The sequence below is a fragment of the Ornithorhynchus anatinus genome, chromosome 4, assembly GCF_004115215.2.
Source record: "Ornithorhynchus anatinus isolate Pmale09 chromosome 4, mOrnAna1.pri.v4, whole genome shotgun sequence".
Classification (NCBI taxonomy): domain Eukaryota; kingdom Metazoa; phylum Chordata; class Mammalia; order Monotremata; family Ornithorhynchidae; genus Ornithorhynchus; species Ornithorhynchus anatinus.
Window position 1 is genome coordinate 62,548,174 of NC_041731.1, and position 16,702 is coordinate 62,564,875.

The window sequence follows — 16,702 nt, forward strand, 5'->3', positions numbered from 1 at the left end:
TGAAAGCATTTCCAGATAACCACTCCCTTAAAGAGTCTGGTCAGTTTAATAAAGGAAGCAATAGCTTCAGGAATTGCTTGAGTGCTTTCCTGTTAATATTAACTGGCTATGACCTCATGCATTCTCTACACTCAACTACCACCAATCTACAAACGGAATGTGCAAGCCCATACTCCATGTATTACCTTTATTTTCTGACGAGCTGCAAATTGATCGTTTGCTAGGAACATTGGTAACCACGTGCTTTCTAGCCTCCTCCTTACATATTTCTGAATTTCTAGCAGAACGGATGAAGACAGCTGTTTATGGAGAATCTTTCCCCAGCCTCCGTCTAACTGCATTATCTACGAAAACCCAAATGAAATAACCATTAGATGATGTTTGAATATCTTTGGGCAAAAAAAGCCTCAATTGCACAGTTTTAGGTGATTTTACAGCTCATTTTCTCTACTTTGCTAAAGATATTCATGCTTTCTTGGTACCTCAAAAGAGTGAAAATGGTGCCAGTTTCATCACAGATGAGGAAGAAATCATAAAGAGATGGCAAGAATGTTTTTCTCAGTGTTTTTCTCAACATGACTTCTACTATTAAGACTGCCTCTGACCTGGAACGCCCCTTCTTTTCATATCCAACAGCCAATGCCTCTCCCCTCCTTCGAAGCCTTATTCAGTCATATTTACTGAGCGCTTATTGGATGCAAAGCACTGTACTAAGCAATTGGGAGAGTACAACAAACAGACACATTCCTGCCCACAGTGAACTCACAGTCTAGAGGGGGAGACAGATATTAACATAAATAAATAGATAAATGAATTACAGATATATACATATGTGTGGGGATAGGAGGGAGGATGAATGAAGGAGCAAGTAAGAGCAGCGCAGAGGAAGTGGGAAAAAAGGAGAAAGGGTTTAGTCAAGGAAGACTTTTTGGAGGAGATGTGCCTTCAAACATGTCCTCCAAGAGGCCTTCCCTGATTAAGCCCTCATTTCCTTTTCTCACTTCCCTCTGAGTCGCCCTGACTTGTTCCCTTTATTCACCACTTCCTCCTCCAGCTACACAGTACCTATGTATATATCCATAATATATTTATTTATATTAATGTCTGTCTCCCCTTGTAGACTGTAAACTTGTTATGGACGGGGACTTTGTCCGTTATATTGTTGTGTGGTATTCTAGGCTGTAAGTTCCCTCGAGACTGTAAGCTCATTGTGAGTGGGGAATGTGTCTGTTAAATTGTTATATTGCACTCTACCAAGTACTTAGTATAGTACTCTGCACAAATAAGCACTCAATAAATATGACTGACTAACTGAATGATTCTCCCAAGTGCTAGGTACAGTGTTCCTGCACACAGTAAGCACTCAATAAATATGATTGATTGATGACAAGGGTCTACAAAACATCATGCTACAACTGTAATGTCTTTTAATATCTGTCTCCCCATTAGACTGTGGGTTCCTTGAAGGCAGGGATCGTGTTTACCAACTCTATTACACTGTTCTCTCCCAAGCACTTAGTTCAGTGTTTTGCACACAGTAAATGCTCAACAAATACCACTGATGGATTGATACAAAACCTTTCAGTATATAAAGACATAGCAACCAACCAACTGTTGAAAGAATCCAAGAAAGCCAGCACAGCCTTTTGGAGACCATCGAATAGAATGTAGTAGCACCACAGTATCAGGATCCTGACCAAACTGAAGATCTACAGAGATGAAGTGCTATCAACCTTCTCTACTACTGTGAGGCCAAGGCACCTGGCAGGTGACACGTTTGACTCCTTAGATGGTTCCATGGTTGAAACTGGGAAACTAAAAGCAAGGAGGATGGAGAAAACATCTTAAAGATATGGTGAAGATAATATACCTCAGACAACACTGCATCCCAACTGAAAACTGGGAATCAGTTGCGACACGGTTAGACCAGAATGGTGCACTGCTTTAAAGACAGGAGCAGCTCTTTTAAACAAAAGGCTTTGTAATGAAAGAGAAACAAAGAGGCAAAAGACAAAGCAGCATCGAGTGCTGTAAACATCAAGTTGAACAGAGGGCTAGGCTTTTTGGGCAAACAATGAGGGGTTGTGAATCCTACATTGGGCTCTTATGACAAACAAGTACTCTGAGGTTAATTTCACCATCAGTGGCACTTGAATACAAAAATTCTACTTCCCGCTCTGTGATTTGTCTGCTGTGTGACCTTGGACAAGTCAGTTCACTTGTCTACTTCTCAGTTACCTCATCTGTACAATGGGGATTAAGACTGTGAGGGCTTGCAAGGATGTGGGTCGCGGACTGTGGGACGTAGATTGTGTCCAACGTGATTAGCTTGTATCTACCTCAGCACTTGATGATGATGATGGCATTTGTTAAGCGCTTACTATGTGCCAGGCACTGTTCTAAGCGCTGCGATAAATACAAGATAATCGGGCTGGACACAGTCCCTGTCCTATATAGGGCTCACAGTCAATCCCATTTTACAGATGGAGGGAACTGAGGAACAGAGAAGTTAAGTGACTTGCCCAAGGTCACATAGCAGAGAAGTGGCAGAGGTGGGATTAGAACCCATGACCTTCTGACTCCCAGGCCTGTGCTCTATCCACTGGGCCATGCTGCATCTTACTAGGCCATGCTGCTTCTTAGAACAGGGCCTGGCACATATTAAGAACTTTAATGCCTAAGGTCCACACAGTATTTTACCAGGAGTCAGGGAGTAGCTGGGGTTATGGCTATAGTGATTTCCACAGGCAACTACTTGTTTGGGTGCTATCGCAGACTCCTCCAACCCAACTGTCAAAAAATTTGTAATTTAGTTGGCCAGATGGAAAGGCAATGGAAGAAGCGGGTGCAGCAGAAGTTGGGTGGTCAGTTCAACAAGGGAGAGTCAGTCTTAGATTTGAGGACCACAAGGTGAAAAAGAAAGGAAGATAAAAGGGAAGACTACCAATTATCCTTCCTATTATTTCCAGCTCCATTCTTTCTGCATCTACCAGAAATAGCTAACCATTTTATAGTGGGAGATTTTTTTTTTTTAATTACAGGCATGTACCCCTCTGCTATACCATTTGACCTGAGGCATGATCACACTATAGATCTCCAGGTTAAAGAGATTTAGGTTCTAGCAGGCAGGTTATACTGAAGTGAGGGAGGTCACTTCTGTTTTTTGGGTTTTTTAAATGGCATTTATTAAGTGCTTACTATGAGCCAGACGCTGTAAAGCTCTGGGGTAGATACAAAATAATCGGGTTGGACACAGTCCACATCCCACATGGTGCCTCACAGTCTAAATCCCTATTTTACAGATGAGGTAACCGAGGCACAGAAAAGTTAAATAATTTGCCCAAGGTCACACACAACAGATAGGATTAGGACCCAAGTCCTGAAACTCCCAGGTCCATGCTCTTTTAGTTTTTCTCACTAAACTCCTCGCTTAATTCCACACCACTAAAGATGACTCCTGGAAGAAACTTGCTTCCAATTCAATGAGAGAGATCAGAAAAAGACTAGGATTCAAGTCAAATAGGTTCCTTTGATGCACATTATACACCTTCTCCATCACAAGGTTTTGAATTTTGATGACATGAGATTGTTACTGTTGTTGTCCTCATTCAATCAATGGTATCTATTGAGTGCTTACCGTGTGCACAGAGCTGTACTAAGCGCTTGGGAGAGCACAATATTGAAGTTCCCAAAGATCAATGTGGAGATGGAGAAAGACAGAAAAAATGTGAGAAAGGGATCAAAATGGCTCAAAGTTTCAGGAAGGTGCCCAGAGGTGCTGGTAGTTGAATATCAACAGAAACTGCCAATATGGACTTCAAAAGTTGGAAAATCAGATTATTGTTATGCATTTCTATCACCTGGAATGTGATAAATATAATAATAATAATAATAAATATAATAAATAATATATTTATTCCTTTTCTTGAAAGTAATCAACTGAAAGTGGCAAGCCATTTTTGGATGGAGAAATTGAGGCACTAGCAACTTAAAAGTTTTGTCCATAGTCAACTGATTGTATTGCAAAAGTGAGAACTAAAATCTTCCAGTTTTGTCTGGCCCCTAGTTTAAATGTTGAAAAGTGGAATTAAATAAGACATTGACAAGTATTTAAAATTCAAATCCTATTAATAATATGAACACAAATCCCTATGAAACCAAAGACTATAGGATATTCAGAAATTTACTTAAATATTCATAAGGCTGTTGACTTGTAGCACATTATCATTTTTAGTGTAAATAATACAGGGCATCATGAATTTGGCTTTAAAACACACAGCACATATCCACTTGTAGCCTCAACTACATCATATCTCCACACCAGAAGTAAAGTCATTACAGGGGGTATACTGCAGAAAAGTATTTTTAAAGTTTTCTGAGTGGAAGTGGGAGGAAGAAAAAGGAGAAGGAAAAGGAGAAGAAGGAGAAGAAGAAGGAGAAGAAGAAGAAGAAAAAGGAAAGAGGAAAAAGAGGAGGAGAAGGAGGAGGAGGAGGAGAGGGAGGAGGGGTTTCAGAGAATGCTTCTAATTACTCCTAAAAAGCCCCTTTTTTTTCCCCAGCAATGATAATAATAATAATAATATTTATTAAGTGCTTACTATGTACCAAGCACTGTTCTAAGCACTGGAGTAGACACAAGCTAATTGGGTTGGACACAGTCCCTGTCCCACATGGGGCTCATAGTCTTAATCCCCGTTTTACAGGTGAGGTAACTGAGACACAGAAGTGAAGTGACTTGCCCAAAGTCACACAGCAGATAAATGCTGAATTCGGGATTAGTATCCAGGTCCTTCTGATTCCCAGGACCGTGCTCCACCTATTACGCCACACTGCCCAGGCCGAGGACTTTGAGGCAAAGCAGGACTGCAGTGCCGTATAACGTGGCTTCTCCTCAGAGTTGCCGTTCTCCCTCCTGTCCACGGAAGCAACTAAAATATCTGAGAGAGGGAAAAGCAGAAAAATAGCTAACCCTTTGCTAGATTCTGCTCCCAGGGTGAGGTTATCTATGAGAGGAAGGTGGGGCAAAATGCAACTGATCTTTCACTTACAAGAGGAATGAGAATATGGGAAAGAAGTTGAGGCTCATGCATGGATTCACCCACAGAAATAGGAATCTGCCCGAGGCATGTAGGCGGGGGTCTTTCTTCAATCAAGTACTAAATTCTTGGTATATGTTGTACTCGAACAGGGTTCACACAGTAGCATCAGATGCCACGAAACCTCACGTAACGTAGCACAATTCAGATGGAAAACAAATGCCTTCCATGTGTTTGTTTCATACTTTTGCTTGTTGGCTATCCAGGCCATTTTGTTAATGGGTCCCAGATTGAGATCTAAGCGGGATATTCTGGCACAGGGGGCTGGGGGTGCTCAGCTCTGAAAGAAATTCCCTCTCCTCTTCTACTGAAATTGAATTTACCTTGTTTTGGAGATCTGTCTTTTTAATTTGGCACTACCTAACAGGAGGTCCACTGGATTTTTCTTTAAACTACAGGATTAAAACACTGAATTTGTATTTTGTGACCGTACCCTAACACCCCGAGATAACAGGAAATGGACACATTTTAAACAAGCCGAATGAACAAATCTTTATACATGCATTTTTCTCCAGGAGAAAAGAGAAATCATTGCACCCTTGTAGAATATTTCAACAAACAACCAATACTTTGGCCCTTGACATTCTATTACAATAGGGAGCATTATTAAACTGAAATTTTACTTTCCTTTTCATAAGCACATGAAATTATTTTTTAAAATACCTTGGACCATGTTGGACCAAGTCTGAAGAAAAACCCAAAGAATGAATTGAACACCTTAAGAAATAAGGTATTTAAAAAGCACTTAAGAGGAAACTGGTTAAAATAAACATATCAAAGGACAGTGCTTTCAAATAACACAAATTGTAATAAAACAATTTACTTAACTAGTGAGAAATCTGTTCTATATTTTACCTGCTCTTGTTGAGCTCTTGTAGCTGGGCTGTTGGGTCCAAAGAAATATTTTTTATTTAGATACTTATTTTTAATAGCTATGGATTTTGCCCCTCTTTGTTCTTTATCTTTGTGGAGCATTCTTCTGAATTGCTCAATCTCTGTCCAGCACATAAGGTCCATACTACCAAGAAAACACAAAACACAGCTCTTGTTATTTGGATTATGTCATTTGCACAGAATACCAAACAAGCCGTTGTTTTGACAGCATTTAACAGTCAGTTGATGCAAGTGACCAGATGTGGAATGCCAGTTTAATTGTGTTCTGGTTTTAGATCAATTGTGCCCCTCCACCCCTCCCATCCCCAACACACACACACACCCCACCTTAAAAGAAGGGAAACTAGATGTGTCAGTATTTCTGTCAAGGCAAAAAGAATCACATTATCAAATGAATTGGGGCCAAATTATGTCTTTGGCCAACGAGCTTCCACTAATATTTAAAGGTAATTCCCAGAAATAGTAATAAATTGATAATGACTATGTCCCCTAGTCCACAGCTGTATCTACACCTGGCATATATGTCAGAACATTTCTTGGACATTCTGCAAAACTACAGTAATAGCTACCAAATGCCACGTCAAATTCCCATATTCCCTAATCTTTCGATAGGGAAAACAAACATTTCAATAGCACAGTCACAAGGCACTGTATTGTGTAAGTCATCTTCCCTTCAAGGAGCAGTCTATGCACCTCTTCCCTTCAAGGAGCAGTCTATGCACCTCTCTAGAAAGGCACCACATACAGGAAACAACCAGACAAAGGAGAGAGGAAGAAAAACCTAAATGGAATGTATTCTTTTTCTAAAAAGTTTGAAAGCATTAGCAATCCAATCCTACTAATCAGAAGAATATGAGTGAAAATGTAAAATAACTTAATTTTAAGAGGTGCTATAACTGTGTTCCCAAAAAAGAGCTGTAAATTGTGGATGAAGATGATGGCCAGCAGTTATTAAATTTAATGTGACAGCCCTGGATTGTCCCATAAATCAGAGAGATTTGATTCAAGCGAACATCTCTGGAAAGATGGTGCAGTATTTTAACTTCTATTCTCAAGTGAATTCTAGCTTTACTTACATAGCAGAATGAGAATCAAGAAACTGGCGGAAGTATTCCAACTCCATCTTGTTTTGGATCAAGAAATTGAGGTTCAAATTCCTAAACTCCTCAGGAACTTTACTCCAAAGTTCTGTTTCTTTAGAAATGCAGATGACTGGTACATCACTGATAGCAACAGCAGTGCCCTGTTGGGAAAGACATACATAGATTGTAAAAGTAAAGGAGAATATTGTTTTTTAAAGTGAAAACCCCAAAGCCCTTGACAAACAAAAGTCATCTTTCCCATTCTGTAAATGGAGAAATCATGTGAAAATAGCCCCTCTAGACTGTAAACTCGTTGTGGGCAGGGAACACGTCTATCAACTCTGTTGTACTGTACTCTCCTAAGCGCTCAGAACAGTGCACCACACCCCCCACACAATCAATAAGATCAATAAGACCAATTAATACACAGTCCTTAATGGCCTCTCGGCAATTCATTCAATGCCTCTCTCTCAGGCCTCACTTCTCTTGGGAATGCATCCATAGTGTTTATTTCTTTCTGTGTTTGTAATCATGAGTTAATCTCAGTTGAGTTGTTCCTACGAAACAGTTCCCAAATTCTAATTTCAGAGACCTGATTTTTTTTAAAGGTATCTTTTAAGCGCTTACTATGTGCCAGTCACCGTACTAAACACTGGGGTAGATGCAAGCTAATCACACTGGACAAGGTTCATGTACCGTGTAGGGCTCACAGTCTTAAGTCTCATTTTACTATTGAGGGAACTGAGGCCCAGAGAAGTTAAGTGATTTGCCCAAGGGCATACAACAGTCAAGTGGCAGAGCCAGGATTAGAACACAGGTCCTCTGACTCCGAGGCCCATGCTCTTTCACTAAGCCCAGCTGCTTCTCATTCATTCATTCAGTCATAGTTATTGAATGCTTACTGTGTGCAGAGCACTGCACTAAGCGCTTGGGAGAGTACAATATAACAATAAACAGACACATTCGCTAACGACACCGAGCTTACAATCTAGAGTAGCAGAATGGTGCAGTGGATAGAGCCTGGGCCTGGGAGTCAGAAAGCGATGGGTTCTAATCCCGGCTCCACCACTTGTCTGCTGTGTGACCTTCGGCAAGTCGCTACCTTCTCTGTGCCTCAGTTACCTCATCTGTGAAAAATGGGGATTAGGAGTGCGAGCCCAATGTGGGACAGGGACTGTATCCAACCTAATTAACTTGTGTCTACCTCAGGGCTTAGAATAGTGCTTGGCATATGGTAAATGCTTAACAAGTACCATAACTATCATTATTATTATTATTAGGGGGAGACTGACATAAATATACATAAATAAATTACAGATATGTATATAAGTGCTCAACATGCCCTATTCACTGTGGGCAGGGAAAGTGTCTACCACCTCTGTTGTACTCTCCCAAGTTCTTAGTACAGTGCTCTGCACACAGTAAGTACTCTATAAATAGGATTGATTGGTGCTTTATAAAGGACTTTGTTTTAAGAACTTTTGGCCTCTTCTGGCTTGGAAGAGCAGCAGTTTGCTGAACTTCAGGACATGGTGGAAAAAAATATATATTTTTAATTGACTTTTTCTTAGGAAAGGGAAATATGAGGGAGTAACCTCTTTCCCTTCAAGTGTCCTTAAAATGTTTAAATTTTTCTATAATGTTTAAATCTTGACTCTTAATGCCGCTAAAGTGATCTCATGGTTTTATGTAGTTAATTGATGCTCTTAACTCTGAACTTGCTAAAAATTGCCCTGAGGAGCTATTGGGAGGGCTGTTTCTTTATAAACAGAAATTATAAATGTGTAAATAGCCTGGCCTGTCTTCTTGAAACTGGCTTCTCTAATTTCTTTTCACCGTTGCTCTTCTTGCTGCAACCTGAGCCCTTCTTCTCTCCTTCTGAGAAGAGCAAAAACTCTAAACCAGGCGATGGAAAACAATGCCACTGCTGCTGTGCAGATTCTGACAGCATGGCCTTGTGGCAAGAGCACGGGCTTAGGAGTCTGAAGATGTGGGTTCTAAACCCAGCTTTACCTCCTGTCTGCTGTGTGAACTTGGGCAAGTTGCTTCACTTTTCTGTGCCTCAGTAACCTCATCTGTAAAATGGGGATTGAGTTTATGAGCCCTATGCGGGATAAGGACTGTGTCCAACCTAAGTACCCTGTATGTGCCCTAGTGCTTAAAACACGGCTTGGCACATATTAAGTGCTTAACAAATACCATAATAATTATTATTATACTGACCAGTAGTATTTAAGAGGGACAGGTCTGGCTGAAAGGATGACTTCCTGACCCAAAGGATATGAGCTCTTAACTCCCTAGCCTAGCTCATCTGTTTTATTTTCCAGTTCTGTTGTTAAACATGCCATTAAAAGTTGATAGCTGTCAAGTGCAAGGTGCTGCATGAAGGAACAGAGAGAAACAGTGCCAAACCTGTTAGTTTATCAACCCTGCTCCCCTTTCTTCTGCTGCTACATAAAGTGTTAACCCTCTGCAGTAGAAAATTTGTTTTGGTTAGTAGGATCCCGCCTTACCTCATCTTTTTTGGAAACCGTCTCCTGATGCAAAGCCTGGAGTTTTCTAAAGTACATGGAGTCCAGCTGTCGAGTTTCTTCCACCAGCTCCACCTAATAAAAATAATACAGTATCTTATGTCATCAATACAGCATTCATGATAGAAAGGTGGAGAACATGTTGGGCAACAGGCCAGTCACATGGACTGAAAAGAATAAGGAAGCCAATATAACATTCAGATGCTGTAGGAATACTAAGGCAGAGTCAATTATTCACTGAGTTAAAGCTTAATAATAATTATGGGATTTGTTAAGCGCTTCCTCTGCGCCAGGCACTGTTCTAAGCGCTGGGATGGATACAAGCAAATCTAGTTGTACACAGTCCCTGTCCCATGTGGGGCTCACAGTCTCAATCCCCATTTTACAGATGAGGTCACTGGACCCAGGGAAATGAAGTGACTTGTCTAAGGTCACACAGCATACAAGTGGAGGAGCTGGTATTAAAACCCATGACCTCCTGACTCCCAGGCTCCGGCTCTATACCCTACACCATGCTGCTTCTCTAAAGTTTGATTTTAAAGATCAGTCACCTTCACTGATTTTCCCCTTAAAGGAAGGATTCATTTTATAGTATATAGCCAAATCTCCTCTTCCACTTCATTATCCCAATGTGATAGACAATATCATCATCCTCCTTGACTCTGAGGCCCATGATCTTGGCATTATCCTTGACACCTTCTCTTTCAATCCCCATATTCAGTCTGTCACTAAATCCTGTCAGTTCTTTCTTTTCAACATTTCCAGAATCTGCCCTCTTTCTTTTCAACCAAACAGCCAATGTGCTGGTCCAGGCTACTTGCAATAGGAGAAGCAGCATGGAATAGTGAGCACAAGCCTAGAAGTCAGAAGATCATGGGGTTCTAGTCCCAGCTCTGCCACTTATCTGCTGTGTGACCTTGGGCAAGTCACTTTGCTTCTCTGTGATTCAGTTACCTCATCTGTAAAAGGGGGATTGAGACTGAGAGCTCCATGTGGGACAGGGACTGTGTCCAACTTCATTGGCTTGTATCCACCCCAGCGTTTAGTTCAGTGACTGGCACATAATAAGCACTTAACAAATACTATTATTATTATTAATAATAATAGCCTGGTTTGTCTACTGCATCAGCCTCCTTGCTGATCTCCCTGCCTCCAGTCCAGAGTTCATGGACTGCCTGGATTACCGTGTTAGAATGCCATTTGTATATTTGTCCCCACTCCTTGAAACCTCTAATGGTGAATTATTCCTCTCCATATAAAGCAGAAGCTCCAAGGATTAAGACACTCTATCAGCTCCCTTCCTCCTACTTATCCACTCTCTTAACCAACTACACTACAGCTCGTACCCTGGTCCTCTCAAGGTAACCACCTCATTGTATCTTAGTCTTCCCTTTCCGACTGCCAACCTCTTGCTCCAAACCTTCTGCCACCCCGATCTAGACTGTAAACTTGTTATGGGCAGGGAACATGTCTGCTAATTCTGTTGAACTGTCCCAAGCACTTAGTACAGTGCTGTGTACACGGAGCACAATAATTGCTATGGATTAATTAATGAATACCGTGCCAATCTGCTAGTCGGTCAGCCACCAGTCATTATTAGATTTCTCCTTTGCTAGAAGTGATTAGACCCAAATAGACTGTTGCACCCCTGTGATCATCTTCATAATTCTTCTAGAGCGAATTATGCAATTTTCCAAAGTATCATATTTTATGCAAGAGAGGACTTAATGTGAAAATGAAGTCTTTTTGCCTGGAAATTTTAAGGACCACGATTCAAACAAGGGCCCGTATTTAGTGCTTTGGGGGCAGGTTTCTGATATCTTTTACTTCAACCACTGAATTTATGGTTTTTGCTTTTTGAAGAAAACTCTTGAAATGTTTCTGGAGGAAAGAATAAAAGCAACAGAAAGCAAAAGGTGAGGAAGGATAAAGTCCCACCCAAACAGATGTCACAATGATATTCTCTTTCCAAAATGAACACAAAATATGCATGGAGCATGCATTATCTTGATGCAAAACATCCATGGATGGTTGTAGTTTGCAAGTCAAACTAAATTCTTAAAAGAGTTGCCTCAGCCCATCAATAAGGAAAAAAAAAAAAATCCAAGTACCGTGGTTCAAAATGACCTCTTTTTTTATGAAAAGAGATGTGTTGAAACTTTTATCCAATTGGGCATTCAGACCTGATAAACATCTGGGGGTGCTTTAAAATGGCAGCTCCGAAGTCAGAGGATCTGCTTTTCACCATACATGTGAAAGGCTTATATTTACCGTGGGTGTACCATTTGCCGTAATTCACCCAACTACAAGCAAAGTGGCACTTGTCAGTTAATCAAAACTCAGGGTATCGTACGGGAATAGCGGCAAAGGGAGAGGCTAGCATTTCAGGCAACTTCCCTGGCCGTAGAAAACCAAAATTTGGACTTTTGAAAAAAGTGCAGAATTAAATACTTTTCCTGGGATACAGGCTGTTTTATAAACAATTGTGGACCCGATAAAAAATGGGTTTAGTAAACACTTCCCCTATCCCCCGCTGCCCCTCCCAGCCACCACCACCCCCGATTTTGAATTCTAGCCAAACCTTGACTCTGAGTCCCAACACATGTGTGAACCAAATATTCTCTGTTAAAAAACACTTTGCAATTAGTCCTCTGGTGAGACAACACTGCTTACCATCAATTTGCAGTAAACAAGTAAAAGAGAAGGCCCCTTAATAGCCCCCACACAATCAATCATTTTTACATTACCTCCCCATAAGTACATCTGTCCAATTTTGCCATTTCTGTCCAAGGAACAAGCAGGAGGAGGAGAATATATTCTTCTGCTGTGTCAAAGAGGTCCTCGAAAGGTGGATTAATTTTCATATAAATTTCCTTTTTCTTTTCTTTTTCCAGTCCAATATCAAGTGCAGCCGATGGAGCAATATAAGTGGCATAAAGAAACTACAGGATAAGAAACAAACATAGCAGAATTGCTCGGTAAATTAGCACGCTTTCTGATAGAAAAAAAAAATCCAAGTCTGGGAGATGAGCTAAATTTGAAGGGTTTTTTTGAAAATATACCAGATATTCATCAAGACCCAAGAGTTCAATCAAAGCCATTCGTTCATTTTTATAAAATTCTACATTTTCTCTCCAGCCTCCTAATTCTTACCTCCTGCTGTTTTAATCTGACACAACAATTTATCGTTAAGTACTTGGCAAAGTAGCCAGACAGCTACTTTAATTTAGCGGTCCCAATTTTCCTAGGATTACCAAAAAATTCTGGAAGATGCCGTGTGTGTTATTTTGATTCTTTAGTGACCAGTTTCCTCCTTTGTCTTTCTCTGTTGACCATCTCTAGCACACATGTTCTATTCCTTCTGATTTGACAAACAACTTGAAAGGAGAGGTACCCTCTCAGTCACTCTGTAAACCAGAGCCATCTGCTGGCTCCCTGACTCTCTAAAGCAAAGATTTTGAGGACAATCTTCAGCTGAGTTCTTAAAGACTGCTGCTCAGACTTCTGGTTGCACATGTCTTCACCAAGAGGTTTGTACAATGGCAGGACAGAGCCCTCTCACGGAGCCTCAATTAATCAATCAATCAATGGTATTTATCGAGCGCTTAACTAAATACCTGGGAGAGTACGATACAACAGAATTAACTGACTTGATCCCTGCCCGTAATAAGCTTATCCTGCTGCCTTCCTACATGTCTCTACTGAGCACGTATTTATTTTTTCTCTAAGTCACTTAATGCGAGCTGTGATTAAATCAATTTCAGTAAAAACATCTATGATATGTTTCATATAATTTTAGATGATAATATTTCATATTGGACCAGACTGAATCTGACTACATCTGCATTAGACTGCAGCAGAGAACTGAAGGTCTAAGGGCTTTTACTTGGAAACATGGGCCAAATAAATTTGAGGGCAGCGTTCACATCTCCTAACTCTGCTGTAGTCTCCCAAGTGCTTAGTACAGCAGCGTGATTTAGTGGAAAGAGCACAGGCTTGGGAGTCAGAGGTCATGGGATCTAATCCCGGATCCGCCACTTGTCAGCTGTGTGACTTTGGGCAAGTCACTTCACTTCTCTGGGCCTCAGTTAACTCATCTGTAAAATGGGGATTAACACTGTAAGCTCCACGTGGGAAACCTGATTACCTTGTATCCACCCCAGCACTTAGTACACTGCTTGGCACATAGTAAAATCTTAACAAATATCATCATCATCATTATTATTATTACATTATCAATCAAATATTATTGACCGATTGACATTTGTATGGGCCTGACCCTGGTCTGAGAGGCAACATGGCCTAGTGCTCCCAGGGCAAAGACCCGGAAGGCAGGAGGCCTGGGTTCGAGTCTCAGCTCTAACACTGGCCTTCTGTATGACCATGAGCAAGTCACTTAACTAACCTCTCTTGACAATAAGCTCATTGTGGCAGGGAACGTGTCTACCAACTTTGTTGAACAGTACTCTCCCAAGCACTTAGTACAGTGCTCTCTACCCAATGAGTATTCAATAAACACCATGATGGACTGGTTGACTAACTTCTCTGTGCCTCAGTTTTCTCCCTTGTAAAACGGGGTAAGGTAGATCGTGAGTCTCAATCCAATCTCATAACTTTATAAGCTCGTTGTCTTTTTTTTATTCTGTACTCTCCCAAGCTCTTAGTACAGTGCTCTGTACACAGTAAGTGCTCAGTACGATTGACTGACAGACTGTATCTACCCCAGTATTTATCACATAGTCAGCACTCGACAAATGCCATGATTTTTCATTTAAGTGTCACGCTGTCGAGAGGAACTGAACATGGTTCCTCCCTTTTCATTTTACTTCAGAAATCCAATACACACAGAACAGCATTCTTCTGTGTGTTCTAAACAACGTGCTGCAACAGGAAGAAGAGGGTGTGAAAGCACTCGGAGGGAGGAGGAAATTGGAAATTCTTGAGTATTATTCAAAAGGGCAAAATCCAAGCCCTGCCAAAGGAAGAGAGACACAACATGGAGCAGGGCTGGAGAAATGCTGAGCTGTAAGGTTCCTGTAGCAAAGGAACTTCAAGGAGCTGCCCGGCCCAGAATTCAGCACCAACTACCCCGCAAACGACTGCCGAGGACTCCGAGAAATGCAATTTTTCCATTACACCAGTGGAGATCCAGCCCACCTAATCTGGGGGTTTGAGATGCACCTATTGCATTCATCCAAGCCAGATCTGGAAAATGGGGATAAAATGGAATAGCATATGAATGAGGCTGCCAATTTTCCATTTAAAATATGAAGGCAATTGATTGGAATCGTTGTGGTTAACGATTGCAATCTCTTATCCTGATTTTAATGCTTACTCTAGGGCAAGCACAAGAGAGGAATGTAAGATTGGGCAGAGGAGGCTCTTGATCTATATTCTATCTTGGCCCCTTTACTTAACTGCAGCAAATCAAGTGTCACAAACAGTCCCCGTAATCTCTCGGCAGAGATTTAGGACTCCTTGATGTGGTTTACCTCCTTCAATCTCCCTACATCACTATTTAATTATGCTCTTCTGCTTTGCGTTGTAATATTCAGTTTGGAGCCTAAATTAGGATGGATTTTTTTTTTTCCTGGGCAACACTATTCTACTTTTAACTAGAGCAAACGGATCCAAGGTCACACATATAAAGATAGAATGATAGGGATCATTATCATGTAAATACATATATAATTACATATATAAAAAGAGGTGACTGTCAGGTCTGGGGGGGGAAGAGAAGGAAAATTTTGAGTTTGGACATAACATCATTACTAGAAAGAGCCCGGCCCTGGGAATCAGAGGAATTGGGATCTAATCCTGGCTATGCCACTTCCTGCTGTGTGACCTTGGGAAAGTCACTTCGTTTCTCTGTGCCTCAGTTCCCTCATCTGCAAAATGGGGACTCGGTGTTTGTTCTCCTCGCTACTTGGATGGTGAGGCTTATGTTGGACCTGATGATCTGGTATGTACTCCAGCTCTTAGTACAGTACTTGGCACGTAGTAAACACTTAACAAGTACCACAATTATTATTCTTGTTATTACTGATTCTGGAGTGCCATTCAACCAAGATTTTAAAGTACAGTCAATTATCCTAGAAAGCATATTTTCACTACGTATTTTGGATGGAATGCAGTAGAATTAGGAATTGTTCAGCTCACAGCCAACACTCATCTCTTTGGAAACAATCGATATTAGGTCAAAAGAGACAGCTGGGGCACGCGTGTGATGTTGTCAGGGTGTAAGAACGACAAGTTTTCCTTAATATGTGTTCCTTCAAGAACACAGTCCCTGTGATATGGGATAAGTGACTGTACTTCTCTCGGTAAAATATCATCACTGAATCTGTGTCATTTCTAGAATGTGTTATCTTTCCCTATCATGCCATTTTAAGAAGCTATAGAGAAAAAAATCTGGGGCCCTGAAACTGTAATCTGGAAATAATAAGGGACTGGAACAAGGATAGTGGAATGGAAAAAGGACAAAGAAAAAGAAAAAACAAAATAGATAGCTCAGAAGTGTGTAAACAGAGGATAAGGTTTTAATATTTTAATTTGACTATGTCACAGTAAGAGTGTTGAAGCGGAGCATTTATCAGTAAGACTAAAGTTTTCCTTAGTTTACCTGGAAGAAATTTTTCTGTTTTAAATTGGCAAGGTCCTAGTGCTCTCTACTTGGTGACCATGAGACGTGTGATCTAATTGTGGTATTTGTTAAGCACTTACTACGTGCCACGCACTGTATTAAGCACTGGGGAAGATACAAGATAAATAGGTCCCACAAGGGGCTCACAGTCTAAGTAGGAGGGAGAACAGGCATTGAATCCCCGTTCTGCAGATGAGGCAACTGAGGCCCAGTGACAATGTATTGGCAAGTGATCTGAGCTACAGGCAGGAACATTAAGTTGTGAGTCTTTGGTTGGATTTTGAGCTCACTGGGTGATCTTGGGCCTAGCACATCATCACAGTGGCTCCTCATTCAACTCATCCACAGAATGTGGAATCTGTCAGTCTCAAAAATTATTATAACTGGTATGGCTTTCTTCCTAGCAGAGGCACAGAACAAGTTACAGCATTCACATATTTAGAAAAAGACTTTGTC

At 40.9% G+C, this 16,702-nt stretch overlaps 1 protein-coding gene across 1 annotated transcript in view; it reads right to left on the reverse strand.

The window, feature by feature from the left end:
- RGS22 (regulator of G protein signaling 22) overlaps nucleotides 1-16,702 on the reverse strand; it is a 130,100-nt gene that overhangs the window by 37,768 nt on the left and 75,630 nt on the right. The window contains exons 15-19 of the mRNA XM_029064178.2: nucleotides 12,351-12,545; nucleotides 9,586-9,678; nucleotides 7,067-7,233; nucleotides 5,952-6,114; nucleotides 186-344 (exon numbers count right to left, since the gene is read on the reverse strand). Of these exons, the coding sequence (XP_028920011.1) occupies nucleotides 186-344; nucleotides 5,952-6,114; nucleotides 7,067-7,233; nucleotides 9,586-9,678; nucleotides 12,351-12,545 (777 nt within the window). The remainder of the gene's footprint in view (nucleotides 1-185; nucleotides 345-5,951; nucleotides 6,115-7,066; nucleotides 7,234-9,585; nucleotides 9,679-12,350; nucleotides 12,546-16,702) is intronic.